The sequence below is a fragment of the Ammospiza nelsoni genome, chromosome 7 (assembly GCF_027579445.1).
Source record: "Ammospiza nelsoni isolate bAmmNel1 chromosome 7, bAmmNel1.pri, whole genome shotgun sequence".
NCBI classification, from domain to species: Eukaryota; Metazoa; Chordata; class Aves; order Passeriformes; family Passerellidae; genus Ammospiza; species Ammospiza nelsoni.
The window spans coordinates 22039544-22064291 of record NC_080639.1 but is presented as its reverse complement, the minus strand read 5'-3'; the positions used below and the strand labels follow the sequence as shown (position 1 = coordinate 22064291).

At 37.1% G+C, this 24748-nt stretch overlaps 1 protein-coding gene across 4 annotated transcripts in view; it reads right to left on the bottom strand.

Annotated features, from left to right (window-relative positions):
• COBLL1 (cordon-bleu WH2 repeat protein like 1) overlaps nucleotides 1-24748 on the bottom strand; it is a 74018-nt gene that overhangs the window by 23349 nt on the left and 25921 nt on the right. For 2 of the 4 annotated variants that reach the window (XM_059475646.1, XM_059475649.1), the window contains exons 2-7: nucleotides 10566-10745; nucleotides 5960-6161; nucleotides 4850-5078; nucleotides 3147-3185; nucleotides 2156-2250; nucleotides 1792-2031 (exon numbers count right to left, since the gene is read on the bottom strand). In XM_059475646.1, coding sequence (XP_059331629.1) covers nucleotides 1792-2031; nucleotides 2156-2250; nucleotides 3147-3185; nucleotides 4850-5078; nucleotides 5960-6161; nucleotides 10566-10745 — 985 coding nt within the window. The remainder of the gene's footprint in view (nucleotides 1-1791; nucleotides 2032-2155; nucleotides 2251-3146; nucleotides 3186-4849; nucleotides 5079-5959; nucleotides 6162-10565; nucleotides 10746-24748) is intronic. The other 2 variants (XM_059475647.1, XM_059475648.1) reach the window with 2 other exon arrangements.

Genomic DNA, 24748 nt, shown 5'->3' with positions numbered 1-24748 from the left:
TTCCCAAGAGAACCTCTGCATGTCCAAGAAGTATCTATGTATTTCTTTCTGGGAATTGTTCTGCCCCCTTTTACTTTTGAACTTGAGTTCTTTCAGTGGCAAATTTAAATAAGACTGTGTAAAAACATGTAAGTGTTTGTTTTCATGTCTATTCCCATTCCCACTTAGGAGAATGGACTACTCTGTACTGCAGGAAGGCTGTCTCTGAAAATGTTTTAGTACTCTTCCAAGCAGCAAGTTTATTCTCCAAGGAAGTTTCCCACAGGTTCCTTATGAGGAGTTCCCTGATCAAGTTGAGCAATATGTACTAAGCCAAATTCATTCATTAGATAGGAAGGTAGATAGCACAACACAAAATATTTTACTTGATTTAATAAAATTCAAAGGAAGGAGCAAATATTTGTCCACATTTAAGTCCCAAGCACTGTATTTTCTGATAAATCACTGTGCAATTAAATCCAAATGAGGGAGAAATCACCTTAAAAAAAGCATGCCAAAGGCCTCTAAGTTTCAAGTGAGTTGCACAAAGTAGTACAGAATAGAAAATATGCACAAAAATATAACTTCATCAGGATGTCCTCTCTTTGTAAGCTATTCAACATCAGTCAGATCACTAAGAAATGTCAGTACAAAATAATAAATCTAAGCAATTGAGTGACAGCCAATCAGTCATACATTACTTTTAGACATAATAGGATATTAATCATTTAAAGCATGTTAACATTAACAAGCTATTTTTTAACAAATTGAGCTCAATTAACAGAGAAACATGGTGGAGTTAAAAAAAAAATCATTATTTTCTTACTCTCCCCAAAGATTCCTTTTACTAAAATTCAGAAAGAAATCTTTATCTTCTTCAAATGATAAAGCTTTTCAGCAGGACACAATACACAAAAGCAGAACTTCTGTTAAACAGTGCTCTCTTGTGGTTCTGTGCATCAGTGAAAGACTAAATCATTGTATAAAGGTAGTCACAGTCTGAAATTTCTTGTTGCCAAGTCTAACCCAAAATTAATCCCTCAGACTTGGATTTCATTTAGTTCTGCATTTAGTTTTTCTAGCATGTTAATAACCTCACATCCAAAGACCACCTTTAGATACTGTATTCAAAGCAAAGCAAGAAATTAAATTTAAAAATATAGATAACAAAAATGTTAACCCTTATCTTTTATTGGAATTCACAACTGACAATATGTGCAATACCAGGATAGCAGTTAATGCATCAATTCTCACAAATTCTATAGGCACAATTTCTGCATGTCATGGTATATACATATATATATGTTACTCAAATATGTAGCCCAGGCCTCGTTGCCTAAACAAAATACTGCCCAATTTTTAAAATAAAAACCTTACTTTAACTTGCTGGGAACAATATTTAGACTGCTCCCCATTTCCACTTTTTTCAACAATATAGTGTAAAGAGCAAACTACTCATTATTTCATGTAACTAAAATATTTTAAATTAACAGGAAAAATTGACCCAAATTACTAGTTATAATAAAGTGAGACCACCTTCTCATAGTTAAATATAGAAAGTATTCATCTAAAAGAACAAAAAGGTGCTTACAAGACCAATTAATAGAAGAAGTTGGTGCTACCTCTTCAAAATATGGCAGCTACTTTTGATTACAAAATTTAAAAGGAGTGCATCGTTCAATTTCTACAGTTATTTTCTAGCTAAAATTTTTTAAAGCAATTACTTCACTTTTATTTCAAGCCTCATCATATATTAACAACAGGGTTGTTATGTCCGTACTTTTAAATAGAAGTGAAGCAAAGGTAACTGACCTGCTCACTCCTGGCAAAGCTGTTGGATCTCACCATTTCGGGCGCAGCCGTGCCCTGGGCTCGGGCGAGCTCCTGGGGGGCGCTCTGGGAGCTGGGCAGGGGGGGCAGCGGCGCTCGGCGCTTCTTGGGCATCTCCGGCGGCAGCGTGCTGGAGTCGTACTGCCTGCTGACAGTGCTGGACCTCGCCAGGAACGCTGCCCTCGGCTTGCTCATCAGCGGAGTTGCTGGGGCACTGGCAGCCTTGAGGCGTGGGAAACAAAAAGAAACCCAAGTTGCAGATATTTTCTGGAAAATAATCAACAGTATTGATTGCTCAGTCTGAATATGCTTCTAGAAGTTTTCCTTATGCAAAGTTACACCTTACTTGTTCTCTTTTCTTCTTGTTTCGTTGGAAAAAGCTGAAAAATCCTTTGTTTTCTTTCTCCTTCAGAACATCTATGTTTTCAGATTGGTAGGACCCTAGAATAGAAAACAATAGTACTAGACATTACGTCATGCAGAGATTATTTTTCCTACGTTCTTACTATTTCACCATATGACAAACCTCCTGCAATGATACACCAAACACATCATAAATCATCTATATTAATATTTTTTCTAGATGTGGCAAAATGAACAGTTTGCCTAGCATCCATATTCTTCCTCTCCTTCTCAGAACCCAGGGCAGATGAGTTTCAGCTGCTCTTAATACCAGAACATAATCCAGCCCACTCCACTTGTCATATGCTATGGTTCATATCAAAAAGGTAGTAAAAGGGGAAAAGAGTATTAGACTTTTCAGCTCTCCATTCCTACTGGCTTAAATTTATGGCAAAGTGGCAAAATGTGATGTGGTACAAGCCAGGTGCCAGCCTGCACATGGTGTAACTATGGAGAAAGATCCCCCAAACACTCAATCAGTGTTTGAGTTGCAGTTACTATAATTGCATGGCAGTTATAGTAACAACAGTCAAATCAATTCTCGTTATCTTGCAAAATTTATCCTCCTTAAATTGATTTATTCATGCAAAGGATTTGTAAATCTCATTAATGACTTTTTTTTATTTTTACTAGAATGAACTTTCTGAAAGAAATCTCATTGAATGCACATGTAATGAGCAACAGAAATCTGCAAGTCTGGTAAAAGTATCAACATAAACATGACCCTAAATTGAACAAATTGATCTAGGGCAAAAACTATACAAAAGTACTTTCTATATAGCTGTGTATATCCAATTCTGCACTACCATTTGCAACATGCATTTAAGATAGGACAGAGATATTACTCATGTCACAGTTAAGAAGATGTTGTAGTAGGAGCAGGTGCTTATGTCCCATAAGAGCTAAGTTTCACTGCCTACTTCAATAAACCATACCTTGAAAAGATGGTAAATTTAAATCAACTGGTGATGTGGCTACAGAAAGACAAAAAGAAAGACAGAAAATGTGAATCTGAATCAAGGCTGTAGTAACAAGATACAAACACAGAAAGCCAAGCTGGATCTTCAGCATTGGTGAAAAATTAACTGGGTACTTTGCAGAAGCAAAAGGATGTCCATCTTTACTGCCTAATACTTAAATCATTCTAGAACTTGAGCCTGAAGACATGTAACACAGACTGCAACTGTGCACATAAGCAGGGAGGCTTCACTTGTATTTCTGAAGCAACGAGAAAAATCAGTATGTAGAATAGTTTGCTCTGATTTGGATGGTTAGACAGTCCAAATTTGGAAAACAAAGAAGAATATAAAATTAAAATATAATATTAATAAAATTTCAACTTAAATTCTATTAAGTAAAATATACATTTTACTTAATAGAATTTACTCACCATTTACTTTCATGAAGATAATGGAAAATTCAGAGTTTGAACCTGCCTGCAAAATTGAAATGCTGAACTATTTCATATTAAGAGAACTGAAGAACATCTAAATGTCTGTGTGGAAAGCATATATGCCCTGGTATGCCCACCTAAGGATTTTTGGCTCCTCCTTCAAGTAAAACACACATCATATCATGCAAAAAGCAGTTTTTCCAGTCTGCAGATGAAAGCAGTAAATAACCAGACAAAAAACAAATCATGCATTTGGGAGCACACACAATCAAAGTAACATATTTTGGCAAATAAAAATATGTTGGTTTCCAGTGTGGAAGAGAAAGATGTTTAATTTTTGTTTTCTCTATGGAAAAATGAAATACTGTCCAAATTTGTCATTCTGACCTTTAGAAAGTAAACTGAGAAAATTCCTGAAACTGTAACCACCAAACAGTAAGGTTACCATATTTAGGTAGAAAGAGGGGCAAAGACAAACAAAACCCCAACAAGCCCCACAAGTTTTAAGCAGAAATAAAATCAAGCAAATAAAACAGTGGTCAATACCAGGAGTGAGTCAATCAATATTATTGCTTTCCACATTGAGGTAAAATTTCCTGTGAGAAACGTCTGAAATGGAACAAACCACACTGTACAAAATTTTTAATTACAGTATAGCAAATCTGTCACCTGTTCAGATAAAGTTAAATTCTGGCCTAGGAATATCTGTACAAAATATTGGAAAGTTAGTACATTGTGTCCATGCTGGACCAGAATTGAAAAGACAATTATTATTCCTTCACAATCTATAAAATTAGCAAGCAGCACTTAGAAATAGACATAAAGACCATCTGAATACTCTAATGCTTTCAAGATTTTTAATTATTTAAAAGAAAACTAATTTTCTCTAACATTTGCTCTTTTCAGGTCATCATGATGTCATGTAGGAGCTAAGGGAAGTAGGGTGTTGTTGGAGTTTCTGGGGAAGGTGTGAGGAAAGGAAAAGAAGACTTTACATTTAAGTGAGGATTTGTGCTCAGCTAACTCTCCTGGTAGTGAACACTTGGTTAGAAAATAAAACTTTTATACAGAACTTCTGAAAACAAAAGTCCAGTACACATGAGTCAGTTTCAATTTAGTGGAAAACCACTGAAATATACACTAAATTTCTAGAAAATATTTTCATAAATAAAAAACCCAACAACATGTATACAATTATTAAGTAATTATCTTTTCTATAACAGCAATTTACAAAAGTTATCTTACCTTGACTGACATCCATGGCATACAGTTCTCTTAGTCCAAGGTCATTAAGAGATTTTGTCATATCAAGGGGTTCTTGAGACTGGTAACTCCTCAGTAGCAGAGTATGTGAAGGATCAAACTCACATTTGCTGCAGATAATTGATATGAGTTCTTGAAGTGGTGAATGTGGACTAACTCTTACTACTGTTTTCTGTGTCTTCTTGTAGTTAATCACTACCCTTACTGTTTGCTAAAGAGAAGAAAAATCCAATAAATACCAGCACAAATTCTGAAAGAAATGGCATTTTTACAACAGCCTCACAATAATCACCAGAATTCCACGGACGGCCAACTTGACCAGTGCTGCGGGTTCAGAAACATTACATAAGAAACTAAGAACTATTTTTCTACTCCCTTCCATGCAAGAATAGGACACATTTAGCTGACAGTTTTCTCCCTTAGCAGCAGGGTACATGCCCAGAGGGTTACACTGGGCAGCTGCAGAATCAGGTGATGCCCCACAAGCGTGAACACGGGTGAACAAGGAAAGCAGAAGGGCAGCAGAAGAGCCCTCCTGGCCCTCTGCAAGTGCTTTAGATAAATTAAAAGTCAGTATTCTTCTACATAGCACAACGATAAAGGGGCAAGAAAAAGATTTAAGGCAACACCCAGAAATTAGTTTAGTACTCCTTAAATCTCCTGCCCTCTTCAGGGTATATAAGAAAAATGCAAGAGGGAATAATATGTATTGAAGGAAATGAACACACAATCAGAAGGGTACATATATCACAGCAGGACAGATGGTACAAGATGTTGATTATCAATTTGTTCAAGGCTGTCCTCAGCCACACTTCATCTGCAGAATTTTTCAAAAGGCCAATGAAGCATGGGATTTCAAATAATATTGCATGATTTCCTTCTTTCAGCAGCAAAGATATTTGCTACAACAAATTGAGATGTATTTTACCTAAGAGAAGCTTATCAAAAACAGACTAAAGCATTTCACAGAGCTTCAAGGTGAGAGGATGAAAGACAACAGGAAACACTGAAACAAAAGGATGAGCTACCAGCTCAATTTGTTGAATACAGCAGTAATTCTAATTTCTCAATATGCTTAATTTGAGTTCTCACCTCTGGTATAACTGGAGCAGGTTTCTTCTTATCAATTTGTTTTGCCTTTACAATCACCTTTTCTACTTCAAGCATACCCACTGGTGTGTTGGGTTTGAATTTAATCTGGGTATTTTCTGCTGATACCAACTCTATGGTATAACTTGATGGATTTAAATGATACTGTGCACAGAGAAAGATCAGCAAATCCATCATGGGCTTCCTGTAAAAGACAAATGGAACTGTCACAACAGATGACAATTAAGCAGGCTATAACAAGATGTGCTGCTTAAACAAACATTTAATTCAAGTCATCCTTTCCCTTCCAAGACGAAATAATTACTGCTAGACACCAACTTTAAATATCTTCAAGCTTTAAAAAACACAATGTAAAAAAAAAAAGCCAACCCCCAGAAAGGCCACTAAAAAGAAAATGAAAACCAGTTTGCACAAAAGCATGCCAAGTACTTGAACAGAGTGGGAGTGTCTTGTTGTGTGAAGCTTCTCCTGAGGTCAACTGGAACATGTGGATTAGTGACCTCATTTGACATTTAGTGGGAACTTCCAAGAGTGGTGATAAATAGTTTGTTATTCAGTAAGAACAGTTCTTTTGCAAAGCTTGGCATTTTTATATCCATTTTGAGTTACAAGTGACTTTATTTTCAGAAACTCTGTGCATTAGCCACTTGGAAGATGCAGGAGAAATGAAGTGTGAGAAAGTCACATTTTAAGCAGGTTGCGCATTAGGGATTGTAGAACTATCTAGGTGCTTAATACCAACAGTGAGAAATAAGCCAAATGACCATATATTAGGCAAATGCCATTTCTTGAGAAGCTCTGTGTGATGTAAGATGTCCTTCCCACAATGAAGAATGGCCAACAGAATTTGTCACATGTAGTCAGTACCTGTGTGTCCTTGTTCCCTCAGTGCTTAATGAAGAACATGCTGAGTAGGGTATTAAGATGGGCTGAGTATTTCCAGCTGCTACTAGAATACATTTAATAAAGTTGTACTATAAACAGAAATGTTATAGATGTTTAAATAGACCAAAAGTAAGGAGAATGTACTAACTTTGCATGTTATGGAACTGAATTAGGCTATAGCACTATCATATCATTCCTCAATAATTTTTTTGAGTTGGGTAAAGACAATTTCATTGCGACACCCTCTGCATCTTTCAGTTACAACTATGAACAAGGAAATCCATCACCTGCTCTGCCTCACAAGGATATTATGAAAATAAAAGTCTGAAGCAATCAAATGGTATGTTGAAAAAATGCTGAATGTCTCTGAGAAAATTAATACAGGGTTAGGCTGGTATGGCTTTATCAGAAATCTTGAATTCTAGATGTAATCTCATAATTGAGGCAAGTATTCTGGTAGCCCAGCCAAATGTGAAAATAGCTTCTACAAAGAACCATCAGATGAAGCAGAATTCTAGATAACAAAGATCATGAATATATTTATTAAGCAGTAAGTTAAAGGAGACCTTTCATATGATACAGTTCTGTAAAAATAATTAAGAATTACTCAGTGTTAGAAATTATTGTGAACACTGAATTTTTCCCCTTTGATTTACCCTGGAATATCATTCCCACTTCCCTTCATCTTAAAGGACAAATTTCCCATAAGCTGTCTTCTAATTTCTAGCAGCAGGGCTGGACTCTTTGGCCACTCTCATATATTGCACTTCCAGAAGATAACTGTTTGAAAGCTGACAGCTATTTCCTTTCTAGAGGAAAACTTCTGCCTGCTTAAGTGGCAGGAGAGCACTTGCCTCAGGAGACAAACACAGGAGGAACAATAAAATAAAAAAATCCATACTCCAGTGTGTGAAAAAGCAGTTATCAGATGGTCTGAAGCAATATGGGAGAAAGCAATATACTCCCATCCTTTCCTCTAGATGATATATAACAGCCTGAGAAATACTATGCAAAATGAAGAATAGTAACTGCTCTTCCCTTTTAACATTGCTAAACCAGAAAGTTTATTTCAATGCATCTCCTGTATGTAGCACAACCTGCTTCAGTTACAAGACACAAGGAGGGAATACTTTATTTCTTTTACTTCTAATCCCTAATAAAACAAGTACATGCATCTCACAGTAAGAAGAAAAGGGCTGCAAATGCAAATCTTGTCATTCCCCCATCTTGCTGGGGGCAGAGCAGGGCAGGGCCAGGGAGGAGGGAGCCAGAGGAGGCAGCAGACACCGCTTCTGCAGTGACCTTTCCGCTTGCCAGTGTATCCAATAAGTTACCTGTTACCTTTTTTCTGGTGAATTTTTATACACTGACTGGCTTTAAAAGCTGCACTTCAGTTATTGGAGAGGAGTAGAACATCAAAGATGACCAGAGCAAGAACTGACAAGCAAGGACCCCAGAAAGCCATCCTACAGAAATGCACCACAGTGACAGGGGCACACCCTCAAGTTAACCAGAGTCACAGTAAGTGACTGGTAAGTGAGAATAAGTGAGAAACAGCTGCTAACAAACAACAGACACATGCAAATTAATACAGGAGAACAGTGATTCAGTGCAAATTTGCTCTCCAAAGGTACTTCCAGAAACAACCTGCTTGACTGGAGGATTTCTAAGTCCCCTCCACTTCACTGGAGGCAAGACATCTTCACCAGCAGCTTTAGAAAGATATTCCTTCAGCAATAAAAAAAAAAAAAAAAAAAAAAAAAAATCCCAACAAGGTTTTCTTGTCACCATGTCCTCCAAAACTTATAAAACTCTTTTTCCCTAAAGCCTTCAAGGATTAAAGGTGGAAGAATACATATATCACAGTACATTTAACAGCTTCCATAATTAATGTTTAGCAAAGCACCAAGAAGAGGCCATCAGCTACCTCAGAGTACATAGTCTGCTTGTCCTCCTTTATCTAACTCAGTAAAATATTTATTTGCAACTTAAATTCATCAAATTACTCAAGGTTTTCTGGAAATCTCAGAGCATGTGTTTACGTATTCCAACTTCTACATAATCAGGATTTTTATTTCACTAACACCTTGCATTGTGCTACATAGCTCTTGCTACCCACTATGCCAAGGCAGGGAGCAAACCAACCCCACCTAATCTGATAAAGAAAAGTTTCTTCTGGTGGACTATGGAATTTGAGCACACAGCTGTTAAATCTTGCCATTTTGCTTTTTCTACTATGAGATTTAAAAGGTGTTCTCTCCTCAAGACCTTCAGAGCTGCTCACCTCCAATTATGAATGACAAAAGAAGCAAAGTAACAATTTTTCTGTTTATGTCATTTTTAGAGGGGTTATGCCTATTTGATCATGATAAATAACTCCAAAGCCAGAGCAAAGCTAGAACAAGAGATAGTTTGAATTATGTTTCACGGTGGACTGCAGGTAGTGCACATCTCCCTCATTCTGAGATGAGCCTAGCAGTGCTAATACTGGCAAGATAGTCACTTATGAAATCAATCACATACAGTATCTTGATTGGAAAATCCTGTAACTATAGAATAATGAAACTGATTGAGAAATGAGTGCAATTCCTGATAAGCCTGTAAGGCCCGTCTTGAATACTGAGTAATTATACACAATGTAATCTGACCAGGTGAAAATAGATGCAACAACATTCCTTTCTAGCACTTTGTTCTGAGCAAAGCATGAGAGAGGGCCCACGGTACACATCACTCATCACTGGACAAAGGCAGCAAAAAAACAAGCTCCTGACAGTGTACACATGGAGCCTCATGTCTAAGAAGGTTTAAAAACAGAGGAAGGCATCATATTTACAGACTGCAATACTCCTTGCTATAAATGTGCTGACAAAACCAGCATAAAGCAACATAATTTCAGAAAATTTCTTCTGAGAAAAAAATCTCACATTTAAGTTATCCTGAAAATCACAGAGTCAGGGGGAGGTGTAAAAAGACCCACTGCAGGTCTGGTGAACAAGCTGGTATTTGATATCTAGCAACACTCATGAACTCCAGCAAATGATAGTGTGCAAACAGACTCGAGCCAGATTTCATCCCTCATTAGGAAGCAGGTATAAGCACACATTTATAGTACCTGGTTTGAATGAATAAGTAAGTCAGCCTGCTTGGTTTCTGTAGGAGAGACATGGGCTATACACTAACACAAGGACAATATACAAATAGGTTGTCCTATTTCAGCTTAGGATAGCAACAGACTGGCATCTAAATTGCTGTGATCTATACACAGCCTTGCACAGGACTCTTCTTAGTAGAGCAACATTTTAGGTCCCAGGATTTATGATTTCAGCTCACCAGTAAAGGTGCAGGTCTTTCTGAACAGAAGGTGACTGAAGAGCTACATGCACAATCTATCCTATCAATTACCAGTCTGAAATATGCAATTTAGACTAAAACCAGCTTAAGGAAAATATAACTGTAAAAAGAAATCCAAAGCTGTAGCTATAAATTCTTTTTGAAGCATTACAGATTTTATCTGGAGTGATTACATGTTTTTTGATGACTGCTAGTATCTACAGGTAGCAGAGCAAGTGCTGAACACAAAACTTTGTACCCAAATAGGATGAACAATCATGCATTTTACCAAATGGTTATAACCTGGATGAATGTTGGAGTAAACTTGAGCAAAAAATAATATTAAACAAAAATATCATTCTGTGTAACAAACCTCCCATTCACTGTAGTGTACTTGATCACATCTCCTGGCAGGACCACTGATAATTCAATATCTTTATCGATTACATTCTCTTTCTGTTCCATGATGAGGTTGGTTGGCTCTGTGTTATCAAATGGAGAAACAGGAATGGATTTTGTTTGAGATGGAGGAGGTGGTGCCTTAGATTTTCTTCTGAAAAACAGATAAAAGTTAAAAATCAAGTATGCATTTATACATACGATTTCAAACTGACAAAATAACAAGCCTCAAAACAGTAACAAACCACACTTCATTATTTTCTAAAGTCATATGTGCAATGAAGGGATAAGATACCTTAAATATACTATCAGCGGTGACAGAAGACAAAACAGGCTAAAGTATCCCTCGCAAAAAAAAAGCACCCAATAAGCATCAAGCCAAAAAGAATTCTTTAATGTACCATGAAAGAATAAATTATTTGGCTGGTTTTTCCTCCCTTGGGTTATGCAAAGACCCTATTTGTACATTCTCCAAAGAGATTTACTGGATTAGTATAAACAGAAATATTGTACTATGCAGTTTGAAGCCTACTACCAGTGTGCTTAATACAGGATAGATACTGGAGCAAATAGTGACACTTTTCCTCCCCTTTAATTGGTTATTAAATTATTCAAAGAAATTCTACCAGTTCTACAGTATTTAACTTCTGTACAGTAATAAAATAACAGTATAACCAATTCTACTCTGTTTTAATATTTCCTGATATTTCACTCACAATATGCTTTCACATAATCCCCTCACCTATGGTGATCTATTTTAATTTTCTCTATACTCTTTCCCATGTCAATGACCAGACAGTTTACATTTGAATACAAGGACTGATCACTAAATAAGCTGCACTTATTTCACTAAAAAAAAGTTCTAAAACAGCATAAAATCCTCTTTATCTCTTAACATATGTATGTTACAGCAAATTCTGAATGCAGAACTCTCATGTCCTAAAACATCTAGTCCAATATCTCCCTTTTTTTAAGTAACTCTCCATAATTAACCAATATATTCAGAAGGAAAAGATACTATTAATTAAGAATTTTACCATTAGAAACAAGACCAAGACATAGTCAAGACACATTACCTCATGACAGATTTTGAATTTCTTGTAAACATTCTTGAATGGAGCCACATTACCAGGAAGTTTTAATACATTTCAACATAATACACAAAGGCTCCAAAAATATGCTTATCATTTATATGGAGCTGTACCAAAGTTTGTTTACTTTAAACCTAAGGAAATCAATTAACCCCTACAATTGCCCTGCAGAATTAAAACAAAAAGAACCTAGCATACAACTAGAAACACACGCCTTTCTTGAGAAAAAAGTTTAAAGTCACTCACAATGAAGAGCAAACAAGGTCCAGAGCAGCAATGCAAAAAAACAACTGTAACAAGGCTTCACATGACTGATCTGTTGCTGAAAGTGCTTAGAGTTTTGAACTTCAGAACTCTGTGCTGAAAAATTAACTATTCACGGCCCCTCAGAGCTAATCGGGAGTACTCACAGCCTCCAAAACCACTGAATGGGGATCCACATTCAAAATGTAAACCTCCTCTCACAATGATTTAAATTAGTTTGGTGTGCTCTCTATGCAATTCATGATGTACAACATGAGCTGAAAATTTGACTTTGGTCTCTACAGCAGCTTGTCTGGGTAGTTTCATGATTACACAAACATTGCAAAATGTATAAAGCAAACTCCTTTGCATTCCTCCCCAGTTTTTTTGGGGGTTTTTTTGCAAGAGTTTTTGCTTTCATGTAACTGCCAAATATAAATTATTAGCAAGTGCAGAGCATCAATACAACTATAAGATATAAATAAAATCCCACAAACATAAAAACTTACCCCATTACATTAATACCAAAAAGCCCAACGTGATCTAGTACTGCTTGTCCTCCCTTCTTTACTCTTTCTTACATCTTTAACTTCAAATGACTGTTAAAAGCTATTTATCTCTTTGAAGAGGTGTCGCAGAAAGTTTTCAAATGCTGGGGGACTCTATTTTCTATTAAGTAGACAAATGCAATTTTATCACTGGAACTCTCTTATCACCAGAGTACTTAATGACACATAGCAATAAATGTGGTTTATTCATACAGTGTCCAACTAAAACTGACCAAATACTCTTCTCAAGACATGTGTGCAGCAGTTGAAGTTCCATGTATTTATAAAGAACACACACACACATATACAGGCAGTCTAACACCACTGCTGAAGCCTTGCGTGCCCCACTGCAGAGCCATGTACTCCACCCATTTCTTGGAAATCTGAATGTGCTTTATGGTTACTTATGCTTACCTCTCCCACCCCACACAAAGGAAGAAAAATCCCAAGTGTACTTTCTCAGAAGTCAGGCCAAGTTTTTGGCAACCTCTTATTAAACAACAGGATCCCAATGCTTTCATTTTCTGTTCCCAGACATCATGTTTTTGATTCTTCAGCTCTCACGATTTCTCTCATCTCTCCTTCTCAGCCCAAAGTCTTTGCAATTGGTCTCATTGCTTTTTCATTATTTCAGCTTGTTTTTCTACCTTATCAGGGGAGCAGCTGCCTGCCAGTCAGGCTGGGCTGCACTCCCAGCCCCAGAACTGGTGCTGGACAGCAAGAACAATTCAGGTGACCATGATTAAATAAGCAGGTGATGGTGGAAATACACTTGTAGAGGTAGGTTTTACAGACAAACCCTCCTCTCCCTACTCTGCAATTCAAGAAGCCAATGAAAGTGATTTTCTTACCAAGGCATCTTCCACACATCATTTTATCCCAACACCAAAACCAACTCCAAGTCTATACCACCAATTCAAATACTTGACCACTGCAAGTCTTCAAGATCAAACACTACCTGCTAGGAAAAATTTAGAGACAACTGCAGCATTACTATCTGATCTGCTCCTCATAGTCCAGCACACGACTGAAGCTGTCAAGGCAAGTCACGCCTATATATTTCAGGCATAAGTATAGATTAAAAATACTTAAAAAATAAATTCTAGTCATCTTCACTAAATTATTACCACACACACACATTTCTATACAAAATTTGGGGTGCCACTAAGTGCTTCAAAAAGGTTATTTTAAGTTAGACGTATGGTAGTACTCTGATATTTTCCCTTAACATTCAGCAGCCCAAATATTTGCTGTGCCAGCCCCAGAGCATCTATACAACATGACTACCAGCATTGATACTGGGCTTTCATCTCAACATCAATATCACTGTTTGAGATACAATCTCTCTTTATTTCTACTACAAAAGCACCAGTTAGATGTTAAGATCAAAGTATGGATCAATGAGAGTCAAACAATGTCCATTCTTAGGTCATCCCTTCAAGCCAGGCTTATGATACATGTAGGATGATATAAAGGAAAAATATTTGCTGTATCTGCTCCAGAGAGAAATATGATCTTTCAGATTCTCAACTCATCCATTTAGTTATTTCTGGAAGAACATGAGGTCATATTGTACAAATATTGAGTCTAGCAGGTGGCTCAATAGGTACCAAAAAAACCCCCAAGTTCAGAAACAAACTTTAATTTCAATTTCCAAGCAGCAGAACAAACATTAACAGTTTGCAAATCTTTTGTGGTAACAGGTTATTTTACAGGGCATATCTCTATACTAATTCCCAATATTGAAAGGATACAAATATTGTAAATAATACTGGTATTTTAAAAATAATAGAGAAAAATAATATGGCATAAAATAAGGCACTGGGTATATAGCTCTGCCAGCACAATAATTCATAGTGCAACTGACATGGCAGTAGTAATGCTATGGGTAATGATAATACTAATATTACTAATTAAGTGATCTTTGAAGATTACCTCTACAGATTTACTCAGTGAGGTTCTAGCAAACACCTAACAAAACATCTGCAGATGTTCTCTTACTCATACCTTTATTCTGATATAAAGAAAGCAAAAAAAAGTGAAGTGCATTTTCGGTCTCTTTCAATAAATAAAGTGGACCGAGAAAAGGAGGCACCCCTGGAATCAGGATCTGTTTTCAAAGATGATGTGAAAGAAAAAGTTTCCCTAGTCAAAGGGATGTGTGGATTTACCCCCTAGCTAGCCTCATTGCTCTGAAGGTTTTTTTTTTTTCAGTCTTATCCTAGAGAGAAATAAATCACAGGACTGGGATGGTAACCATGACAGTAAGGTGAATGCTTAATGGAATCTCTGAATGTCTGGTTCACACTAAAAGCAAGAAAGCAGCAAATGAATCCTTCAGTTCCCTCCAGACCATGTGAACAGACACTTGCCCCCTCTGATTATCTGTCCCCATGGCAGTGACAGTCTTGAAAACAGAAGCGACTGTATTTGAGCCATAATTCATTAAATGTTTTCTATCATTACAAGGAAAAAGATGCAATTCTGAGACAACAGAAACACAAATTGTATTATGGGCATTTGTTAATTGTGCCCCTCTTACCTTTAAAGGGGCACTAACTCTGGTATAAACATATAATTTAACTAATTAAACAACAAATTTTAAACTTTTCTAGAAAAAATATTAACTCATTGCCTTCAAAGCTGAATCACAACTAATATTACAATGATGTATTCATGCTCACTTAAAACGTATGAAAGACTCAACTCCTGAGAACAGAAAGCTGCTGACAGTGCTGTCTGTACCATCCAACAAAACACAGTTAGCTCCCCTCTAGGCATAAGAATCACTCTGCTCTTAGGAAGAGAGCCAAAAGCTCAGAATCCTAGCAGGCAAGAGAGGATAAAAGAAAAAGAAAAAAAAAAGAAAAAATACCTTCTCCTCTAAATTAGTACAAAGTTTATTATTATTATTATTATTATTGAGGAATTATAGAAATGTGTTCTGATACAAAAGTTTTGTTACAACACATTCTGTTCTGCCAAAGAAGTACTTGTTTTATTCCTGGGGGGGAAAAAAAAACAAACAAGCCAAAACTAACAAATAAAATGAAGTGGAAAATTAGTTCCAATGACATTACTTCTAAAGAGGTTGAGAACTTAAGACTCCTGAAGTAAATAGGGCAACACAAAATACAAGTACAAACCTGGCATGTCCATGTGTTACACAGCTCCACAAAAAGCAGATACTTATATCTATTTTTGCAACCTTTTCTCATAGCAAAAAATGCAAAAAAGTAACCCAGATTTGCTGCCAAAAGAAAGAACAAAAAATCTGAATGGCATTCAAAACCATTAAAACCTTGTATGGCTCAGTTATCCTTTATTATATTTACAATTATGAAAACAGCCTGACAGAAAAGGCGAGCAGGGAAGAGAAAGCAGTAAATCTGTAACAATAATTGAGTAATATATAACTGGCTGAATAAACAGGAAAAGAAAACAAAGAGCAGCTTGATGTGAAAGGGGGAGCTTAACCTTTGATACACTAATAAATCTGACAAATACTTAAAACTCAAGAAAACGTATGCTACCTCCACTAAAAATAAACCCTCAAATCTTTATCAAGAACTGCTAAAAAGGTTGCTCAAACAGCTGCTTTTCTTCCATGACTAGAAAGAAAGTTCAATTAAGGGCTTTCAAATGAAACAAAACCTGAATCTGTCCTTCTGGTCGTTACCCCCAGTCATGAAAGCAGGTAAAATGCCACTGTCTTTTCAAAGCCTGCAGATGAAGCACCTAGTTCTGCTTGGGGCTTTTCCAGCTGCTATTCTGAACATCAATAGAAGCACGAATTGTCAATTATCTGAGCTTTGCTGCTGTTGCTTTTTTCTCCTGTTGAAAATAATGGTTTTGAAGTAACACTGGAGGCAGGGACTGGATAGATTCAGAGGCTAGGAAAGGTAGGGAAGAGAAAAGCAGAGCTGCTTAGTTTCACAGCAGCCAGGAAAGAGGCTAATACAGACCCTTCCTTTTTCACTCACAGACATACGTGCCTCAAACACAGGTATGTGGGTGTAGGTGTAGGTGGGTAACAGATGAAGTGCTGCAGGACAGAAGCTAAGAAGCTCTACACTAACAAGGAAGACAAAATCCAACCCCTCTTCTTTTACCTGCTGTAGAAGGCTGGGTTCAACTACAACAGTAGCACTTCCCAGCTGAAAACTCAGATACAGGAAGAATAATTGAGAAAGCATAGCAAGGCAACTTTAGAAAGCACTGCAATTTATTTTCATTTTTCCTGCAAATGCTTTGAATAGAACAAGCTTTCTCCCTTTTAGAAAGTTCTTTATTCACCAAAAACTTTCTCTTAGCAGTTATATCTTTTATCCACCTTGAGTTTGGTAACACTTAAAATCTTTTGTGCATTCATGTAACCCAAAATTAGGAGAATTTATTAAACTGAAGAACAGAGATGATGTGAAGTATTGGAAGGGAATGGGACACAGGAAAAGTTTCCTATCCTGAGCAAGATTTAATAGAAATATCTCTGTGTGTATGCACTTATACACAGATGCTACAAGACACACGGTGAATGTATAGAGAGTTCCTACACTGACAACCAGGTCTGTCAGCAAATAAAGCACCCTTGCTCATTACAGGAAAGAAAGAGAAAAAAAAGAGTTCAGTTTAAGCTGAGAAATTGTACAAAACCAAGCATTTTCTTCACTAGATTTCAAGAGAAGCATCTTGGCAGTTAGTATCCAGAAAGGTTTGATGTAATGAGGAAGTTTCTCCCAATATATGAAGACTATAGCTACAGTTCCCCAAACAGAAACACTGAGCCTCTTGGGCCAACATCGCTTGCAAAACTAAGAAATGCTTTGAGCACCCACCTGCCACCAGATTTTCCTGCTCATTCTTTACAGCTGCCTCCTCAACATTCACTCTCCTGCCTGCATCTTCCTCAGAAAGCAAAGTGGAAAAAAGTGGAAAACCCTTTACCTTCAGGAACAGGGTCACATTTACTACTTCCCCAATTGCTGCTGGAGCCCCAGCCTCATCTCAGGCACTCTGTGAGGGGCAATGGGTGGTACAAAGCAGAGCCACAAGTCCCATCCCAGCTCTCTGCACAGCATAAACCCCACCAGCAGTTTTCACAGCCACCTCTGCAGCCACTGGCAGCAGGAGCTCCCTCCCCTTTGTCCTACTTTAACTTTACCTCCCTCACTGGTTGGCAGCTCAGGGCCCCAAATGAATGCTCTTATTTTGTCTCCAAACTCATCCCCATCTACACACAAGAGCTGTCATTATCCCCTTTCTCTGCTTTATATCTGCACACCCAAAATCCTCTGCATCCACTCCTCACTGGACTCTTGCAACAGGCAAGAGGCAAGGAAGAAAGAAGGTATTTCTTTGAAGAAAGAAGATATTTCTTTGAAGAAACCTGGCTCCCTGCATGATGGTAACACCAAAGCTATTTTGCATAACCACTTCATTAGAAAGCCTCTGCACTTTCTATAAAAATGTACAGGCCTTCAGCATTAAATATAAAGGAGGAAAAAATTCTTATTTATAGAATAATGATTATAATCATCATCAGTGTGCTCTGGGGAATGTTAAGAATTTTTCCTAATGAATGCTTTGCTCTAACTACGATAATTCACTTCTATATTCACCCCTGCATCCTTTCCAGCTTTCTCTACCACAGCCAGTTTACAGCCAATATACTTCACTGCTGAGTTTTTAACATGCTAACAGATGACACAGTGCCAGCAGCATACTGACTCCTACAGGAAGTTCAACTGAGCACTGCTTCTTGAATTCTTTCTTTGTTGCTGTAAGCAAAGTCCATCTTGGCACTGTGCAGTTACTTAGGAATTTAGTCTACTTAGGGTACTACAAAATATTTTAATGCTTTCCATGACAAATAAAATCAGTATACGACATACAAGGAACACAAAGAAAACACAGCAAGGACTCTATCATAATAAACACTAAAAGAATCAACTTTTACAAGGTATTACAAGCAACTAAATTTTAGATCAAAATCTCAAAATCTGATGGAAACCAAAGAAATCATAAAAGCCTTACAGCCTGCATGAAATAACAGCATTTCTCACTTAAAATAATGTCAAAAACTTCATTTGAGTTTCTAAGCACCAAATATCATTTTAAAATAAAATAGGCAACAGCTTATATACCCAGAAATTTACCACTAAAATTTCAGCAGTCTGCCCACATGGATAAAAACATCTGTACACACCCTCATCTCTTAGCCAGAGACGGGATTTTAAAAACCTTTTGTAGAATTATTATGTACTTTGTCTGAAAAATTACAACAGACATTAATTCTTCTTCCTTCGTACAGGCCTATATTTAAGTTCTGGAAATTTATGTACTGCCCTACACCTGAATTTCTGTGTACTGAAGATATATAACTATTGGTAAATATCTTTTCCTCACAGCAGGTATTAGGACAACACAACACAAATATTACTTTGAGGCCATTCTGCTCAGCCTCTGAACAAGGAGAAGGAAATATAATAGCTAAAATTGATTACACTACTTTTCTGCTCACCTCCAAAATAGCACAGGTGGTTCTTCCCCATTAATATCAGGCGAGTTTCCTTCAATAGCATGTGGAGGTAGAAGGGAGGGTGTGTGAGTGTGAGTGTGCATGGCAAGCTCACTGTGGCTCCCTTCCTGTGGCTGCTGCTGACATCAGTAAGCCTACCTATTTATAATCCCACCACCTGACCAAACAGCCTGCAGAGTACATCTAGAGATTTGTACAGCCTGTAATCCCAACATATCTACTTCAGCCAATTCAAAAGAGAGCATTAAGTAGCTTTGTTATGTCTTCTGTGGCTTTAGACCATAAAAAGAATCCAATCCTGTTTTCCGCACCCCTTTTATTTGCACAAAATAAGTTTAGTGGGAATTTTTAGAATTAGGACTAGTCCTTCCATCCATGCTTTTCAGCCTTTCCCATGTCTCTGTCTGTGAGATATCCAACTAAACACCTCAGGTAAGCATATTCTAGGGATTAATGGAATATTTAGACAACAGAGACAAATACCCATTTACATCCAGGTAATTTCATCATCAGTACTACCTACAAAATTATTGAAATTTAAGATTTTCATAAATCAATCTCACAAGCCAAGTACAATATTTATGCTATCACAAAACCAAAAACAACTCAGAAGTGTTTAAAGTAGGATAATTTACAGAAGCTTGACCTCATTGTCAATTAAGACCAGAGGCTGCTTAAAAGCAGCTTAAAAGCAATTCTTGATTCAGTTACCTCTTCCCAAAGTCAGCCCTAATGCATTCAGCCATGGGAGGGCTGCTTGCCACATGAATCTGCCCAGGGACTGGAAAGGAATGCAGTCAACAAACTCTTAGGGCAAGTGCTGTCATCACTGGCAACATCCTGCAGGTTTCTATCATTGGTAAATGTTGCTTCCAGATCTGTATCAGGCCACAGTGTGTTTCGAAGTGGCTTGAGTAGTGCTTCAGTGAGAGGAAAACATCTGTGTGAGTGCCTGTGTGCTGAGTAAACAACATTACTGACAGTTCCTTACCTAACCTTTCCTACCTGAGAAGTCCTATCACCAGCATCCATCCCACATTAATGCCAGACAAAACAGAAATGTAAGTCAGCTTTGCCTAAACATGGGTAAGGTTGAAGGAAACAATCAGTTGTGCTCCAAGTCAAATGCACTCTGCAACCAAACTTCAGTAGTTAACAATAAAAAAATAAAAATCCTTTCACTTGACTGATAAGCTGGAGAGGGCAATAATGCAGATGCAGCCAGGCTTGCAGGAAAGCTTTGGCGCACACAGGGTATCAGTGTGGGCTAAAACACCAACATATTGCCTGTGGCTGCTATGTCCCACACAGGACACAGTATTTGAGACACTCACTTGGAAGCTTTAATTACTATCTGGGTCTAAGGGCTACAGCTAGAAATATACAATTAATACTCACAGTAATAAATCCCCAGATTTTTTTTAGTCCTGCTGTTATCTTGTGGTTATTTTACATGTAGTTTATCTAGTTAGCAATATGCTTCCTTATGGCTTTCGTAGATTAAGCAGTAAATTTATCACTGCTGAAAAATCATAGGGCTCTCATTCAGGGAGTGACCAACAGAATTTAATACTACTGACTACAAGCAAGTGCACAACATCTCAGATAACCTGATAATGGGAAACAGAAAGGTTTCCCATTTCTACAAGTATGTACCTGGCCATTTTCCCTTCATCTGACAGAGGTTACTTTTACCTTTTCCCCAGTATCACTCAGCATAGATTCCTTCCTTTTTGGGGTTTTGCTTTTAAGTTCCCAGAATAGTTGTGGAAGGTAAAATTGCAAGAATATTAAAAGATGAAGAAGGAGGAGAGCTTACACAATGTATTAGGAAAAAGAAGAAAACTACCATATAAAGGAATGGAATTTAAAAGTTTTGTTAGAATTTGGTTTAGAATTTTAAAGTGCTTCTCATTGTTTTCATAAAACATTTACTGAATTTCAAATCCTGGCATTGCTGTGTAAAAACAATTCCTAAAGAAACATCAACTGAATAGTATCAACAATGAAAGGAAATTATGTGAATGCACCGTAAACTGCAATTTATTTTATTTCTCATGTGTGAAGCAGAAGAATCTATGTATGACAGATTCTATTCTATATAGAATCTGTCATTCTATTTTGCTAAATAGAATGACAGTATAGGGCTAAATACAAAACACTTCTCAAAGAGGTCCCTGTACAGGCCACATTTGAGTGGCCTGTACAGATCTTGCATGCTTTTTAATTCATAGAATTGTTTCCACGACCAAAAAGTTAAGACTTGTATGTACTAGTGAGGAAAAGAAACCAAAACTTTCCCACTATTCATTCTTATATCTTTAATACTTCCAGATTCATCTGTCTGTGATTACCCAGAGCATTTAGAACCTTTGCAATAGGGAGAAAAAAAAAAACCCGAACCACAACTCCAGAAGCCCAATGCACTGTTAGAACTCAATGGATGTGTATCAATAATGTGTGTATGCAAAAGCTTCCCAGAATTATCTGGTTTTAAAAATCCCCAATAGGGATGTATCTCTGAAGCTGGAAACTTTTTGAACCTATTGTCTCTATTGTTATAAACAGAAGACTGCTTTTTAAAACTATCTGATATTTCATCTAACCCTGAAATAGTAATGATTATTTTTTTAATAAAATATCCATGAGAAACTGAAGTCTGAAAGCAGCAAGAATAGCAGGAAGCACAGACTACCAGGGTAAGAATGGCATTTTTCCAGATTAAACTCTTGCTTTATTAAATACTCTGTTTCTTCAGTTGCTTTGTACCTACTGAGTTGACATCTCATCTGTGATGGACCAACACAGTCAAGTCTCCAGGGAAAGGCAAATAGTTTTGTTAAATCAAAAAGAATTGGAAAAGAGAGCATAGACAAGAGGCTTCCAAATGGCTTGGAAACAGACCAAGAACTTCTTTTTCTTATGCAAGTCATACATCAGTGAGGAAAGTTAATTTTAGATTGTATCATCATTCAACAATAAGGGAGACTTAATTATTTTACCATTAGTTAACATTTGGTTTAAGGATTTCATGCATCATCATTAGACAATTCTGCTGCACGTTCTCCTTTCATTTACTTAGAACAGTCAGAAACATCACAAATTGGCACCTGGACAAAAGGTAAATGTAAGAACACAATGACATGGTCTCAGCTCTCATGTCCCTTAAGTCATACCTCACCTTTGACCATCTCTATTGATTGTCTCTGAACCTTCTGTTTACTTCATCCCTGCGGATATGGCAGAGACCAGAACCATGCACTGTATTGTCATTAGAGATTTATACACTGGCCAAATCCTGATTTCCCTTTTGTTCTCTGTTTCTTTGCTAATGTGCACGGCAAACTGATTTGTAGTAAGTCTGTAAAAAGTGAATTTAATCTCATTTTATTATCCATTTAGTTTTGAAAAACTTTTCTGCAAGTCTTCAGTCATAGCTCCTCTTATTACAATGATTAGTAACTTTCTACTGTCATCAAAGTGCCACCTTACTATTCAGCTGCTTTCCTAGATTATTAACATACTGAACTAGGAGCTCCAGCACAAATCCCTATGGAACTCCAAGATGGCATGGCCTCACCTTCACAGCAGAACATTTCCCACCTCACTGTTCTTATTGGGGTAAATTATATAACCTTGCAAGGTTTACTGTCTTCTGCCAGGTTTGCTTTGTTTCCCAAAAAGCTTTGGGGTAGAGACCAGGAGAAGCCTTTTGAAGGACAAGCAGGACTGTACCAGCGGGCTTTTCCTCATACATTTGGTCAGCAAAGCCCTTAGATTGTTTTCCCTTTCCACAGCCTTAAGACATTTACATTGTAGATACACTGCTACATCAAAGAGTTCCTCATTTTATTCTAACTGTGCTTGCTGCATGAGTCTGCAGAGAAACAGATTTTTATTGTTAAATTCAGCCACCAAATTTAGTTTGTCCTGAATAAGGCAAGAGCCCTCAACAAAGCTGTCCTAGCTGCTGTGCAAATCCAGAACAAAAAAGAGAGTGTCTGCTCAAAAAACACCTGTGGACTAAAGGACAAGCCTATATTTTGGGCTGCCTGTTGACAGTATTACTTTGATAAATTGGTGCCTGACCTTTTCACTTCTCTACCTCTATTACAACCTTTTATCCTCAATTTAATGTTATAGATCCAACTCACACAAAAGGTAATATGTAAACACTAGCACATTTTTTGACCTTACTGAGTCATTATTTCATCACAGCTGCAAAGGATCCGCCTCACTATTCCAAAATTGTTTCAGTATTCTCTTCTGTGCCAACTCTCTGTCCCACCCTCCCAAGAGCAAGTTCTGCACCTTTTTCCACTGGACCACCACCTTCTTCTCACTTGCATTACACCTACAAACATCCGACAATCAAGAATCCATAATATTTCTTGGTAAGTGCAAGGTAATACATGACAAATTCCCTCATTGTTAAGGTCAAAGAGAATCAGAAATCAAGGGACCTGGGATAGCTTGTGACAATTAAGCTCTACAGAGGAACACAAGGGTTAAGGTAAAAGTTGCAAAAGCTCCAGCATCTGATAAGCAAAATGCTTCAATTCATGCTCACTAGATCAGAAAATAAGAGCATACTAATAGATGTTATCCAGAAGTTTTGTTCACTTAAAACCAAAAAAGAACTCTAAATTGCAAGACAATCCTCAACTTCTGAGTTTTGGTGATTCAGACATACTTGAGAGAACATGACACTAAAATTAAGAGGTCATTAATCACCCAGAAATTATCATTTTGGGAAGTCAGCATCTCCTCCCCCCAGGTACACATGTTACAGAAATGTCTAAGTGAACCAAATACATCATTTAAGGAGTAAATGACATGTTACTACATGTTGCTAGGTAGTACTGACATTGGATTAATAAAAGAAAAGAAGTAAGAGACAGCCAGGGTTATAAAGTGGGGGATATTTCTCTCCAATATTTTCCAGGTCAATTTGATATAGCTAGGTAACAGATGGTATATTATGTTTTTCCTGCCTTAACACAATTTAAAAACAAGTTACAGATGGCTATAATGAAATCCTCATTAACACACTTGTATTTTCACAGTTCAGTATAGCAATAATGAAACTTTCAGGTCTGGAATTTCCTGTTGGTTAATTAGTGGTTAGGTTAATAGCCTGAGGAAGTGCACAACCCAAAAAGTTTCCTTATTTTTTAATCATATAATTACTACATTCATATTTCTGGGAAAGCGCTCAAGAGAGATTTAATATCACAGTAAAGCTACCTTTATAGCTTTCCCTTGTTTTGTGAACCAACTGTATTATTTTATTTAGCAGAGCTCGTGGGCAGGAAAGCCATGAACATACTTAATTCAGCTGCTTCTGGGAAGTTTCAGCTTGTTTTTATTTTGAAGATACCAACTTAGAGAATTCTGCCAATACACATTACACCAAACACCCTCTACAGAAAAGCTAGGATCAACAACTATGGATCTATTGCTACAATGTTATTACAAGATCATTGATTAATGCTTAAATAATTACTTATTTTTTTAATCCCAGTTTATAATCATCTACCAGAGCTTGAAATATGACATATGGTTAACAGCATACTATGATATCCCTAAATCTCTGATCTAGAGAGAGGAAAAACAAAATAGAACCACCACAAATCTTGCACTCTGGTTACTTCCACAAGTTAAGCTGCTGCCAGCTCTAAGTTGTGTTATTCAACAATATGATTAAAATAGCAGTGAAAGATGTGGAATTCAGCAC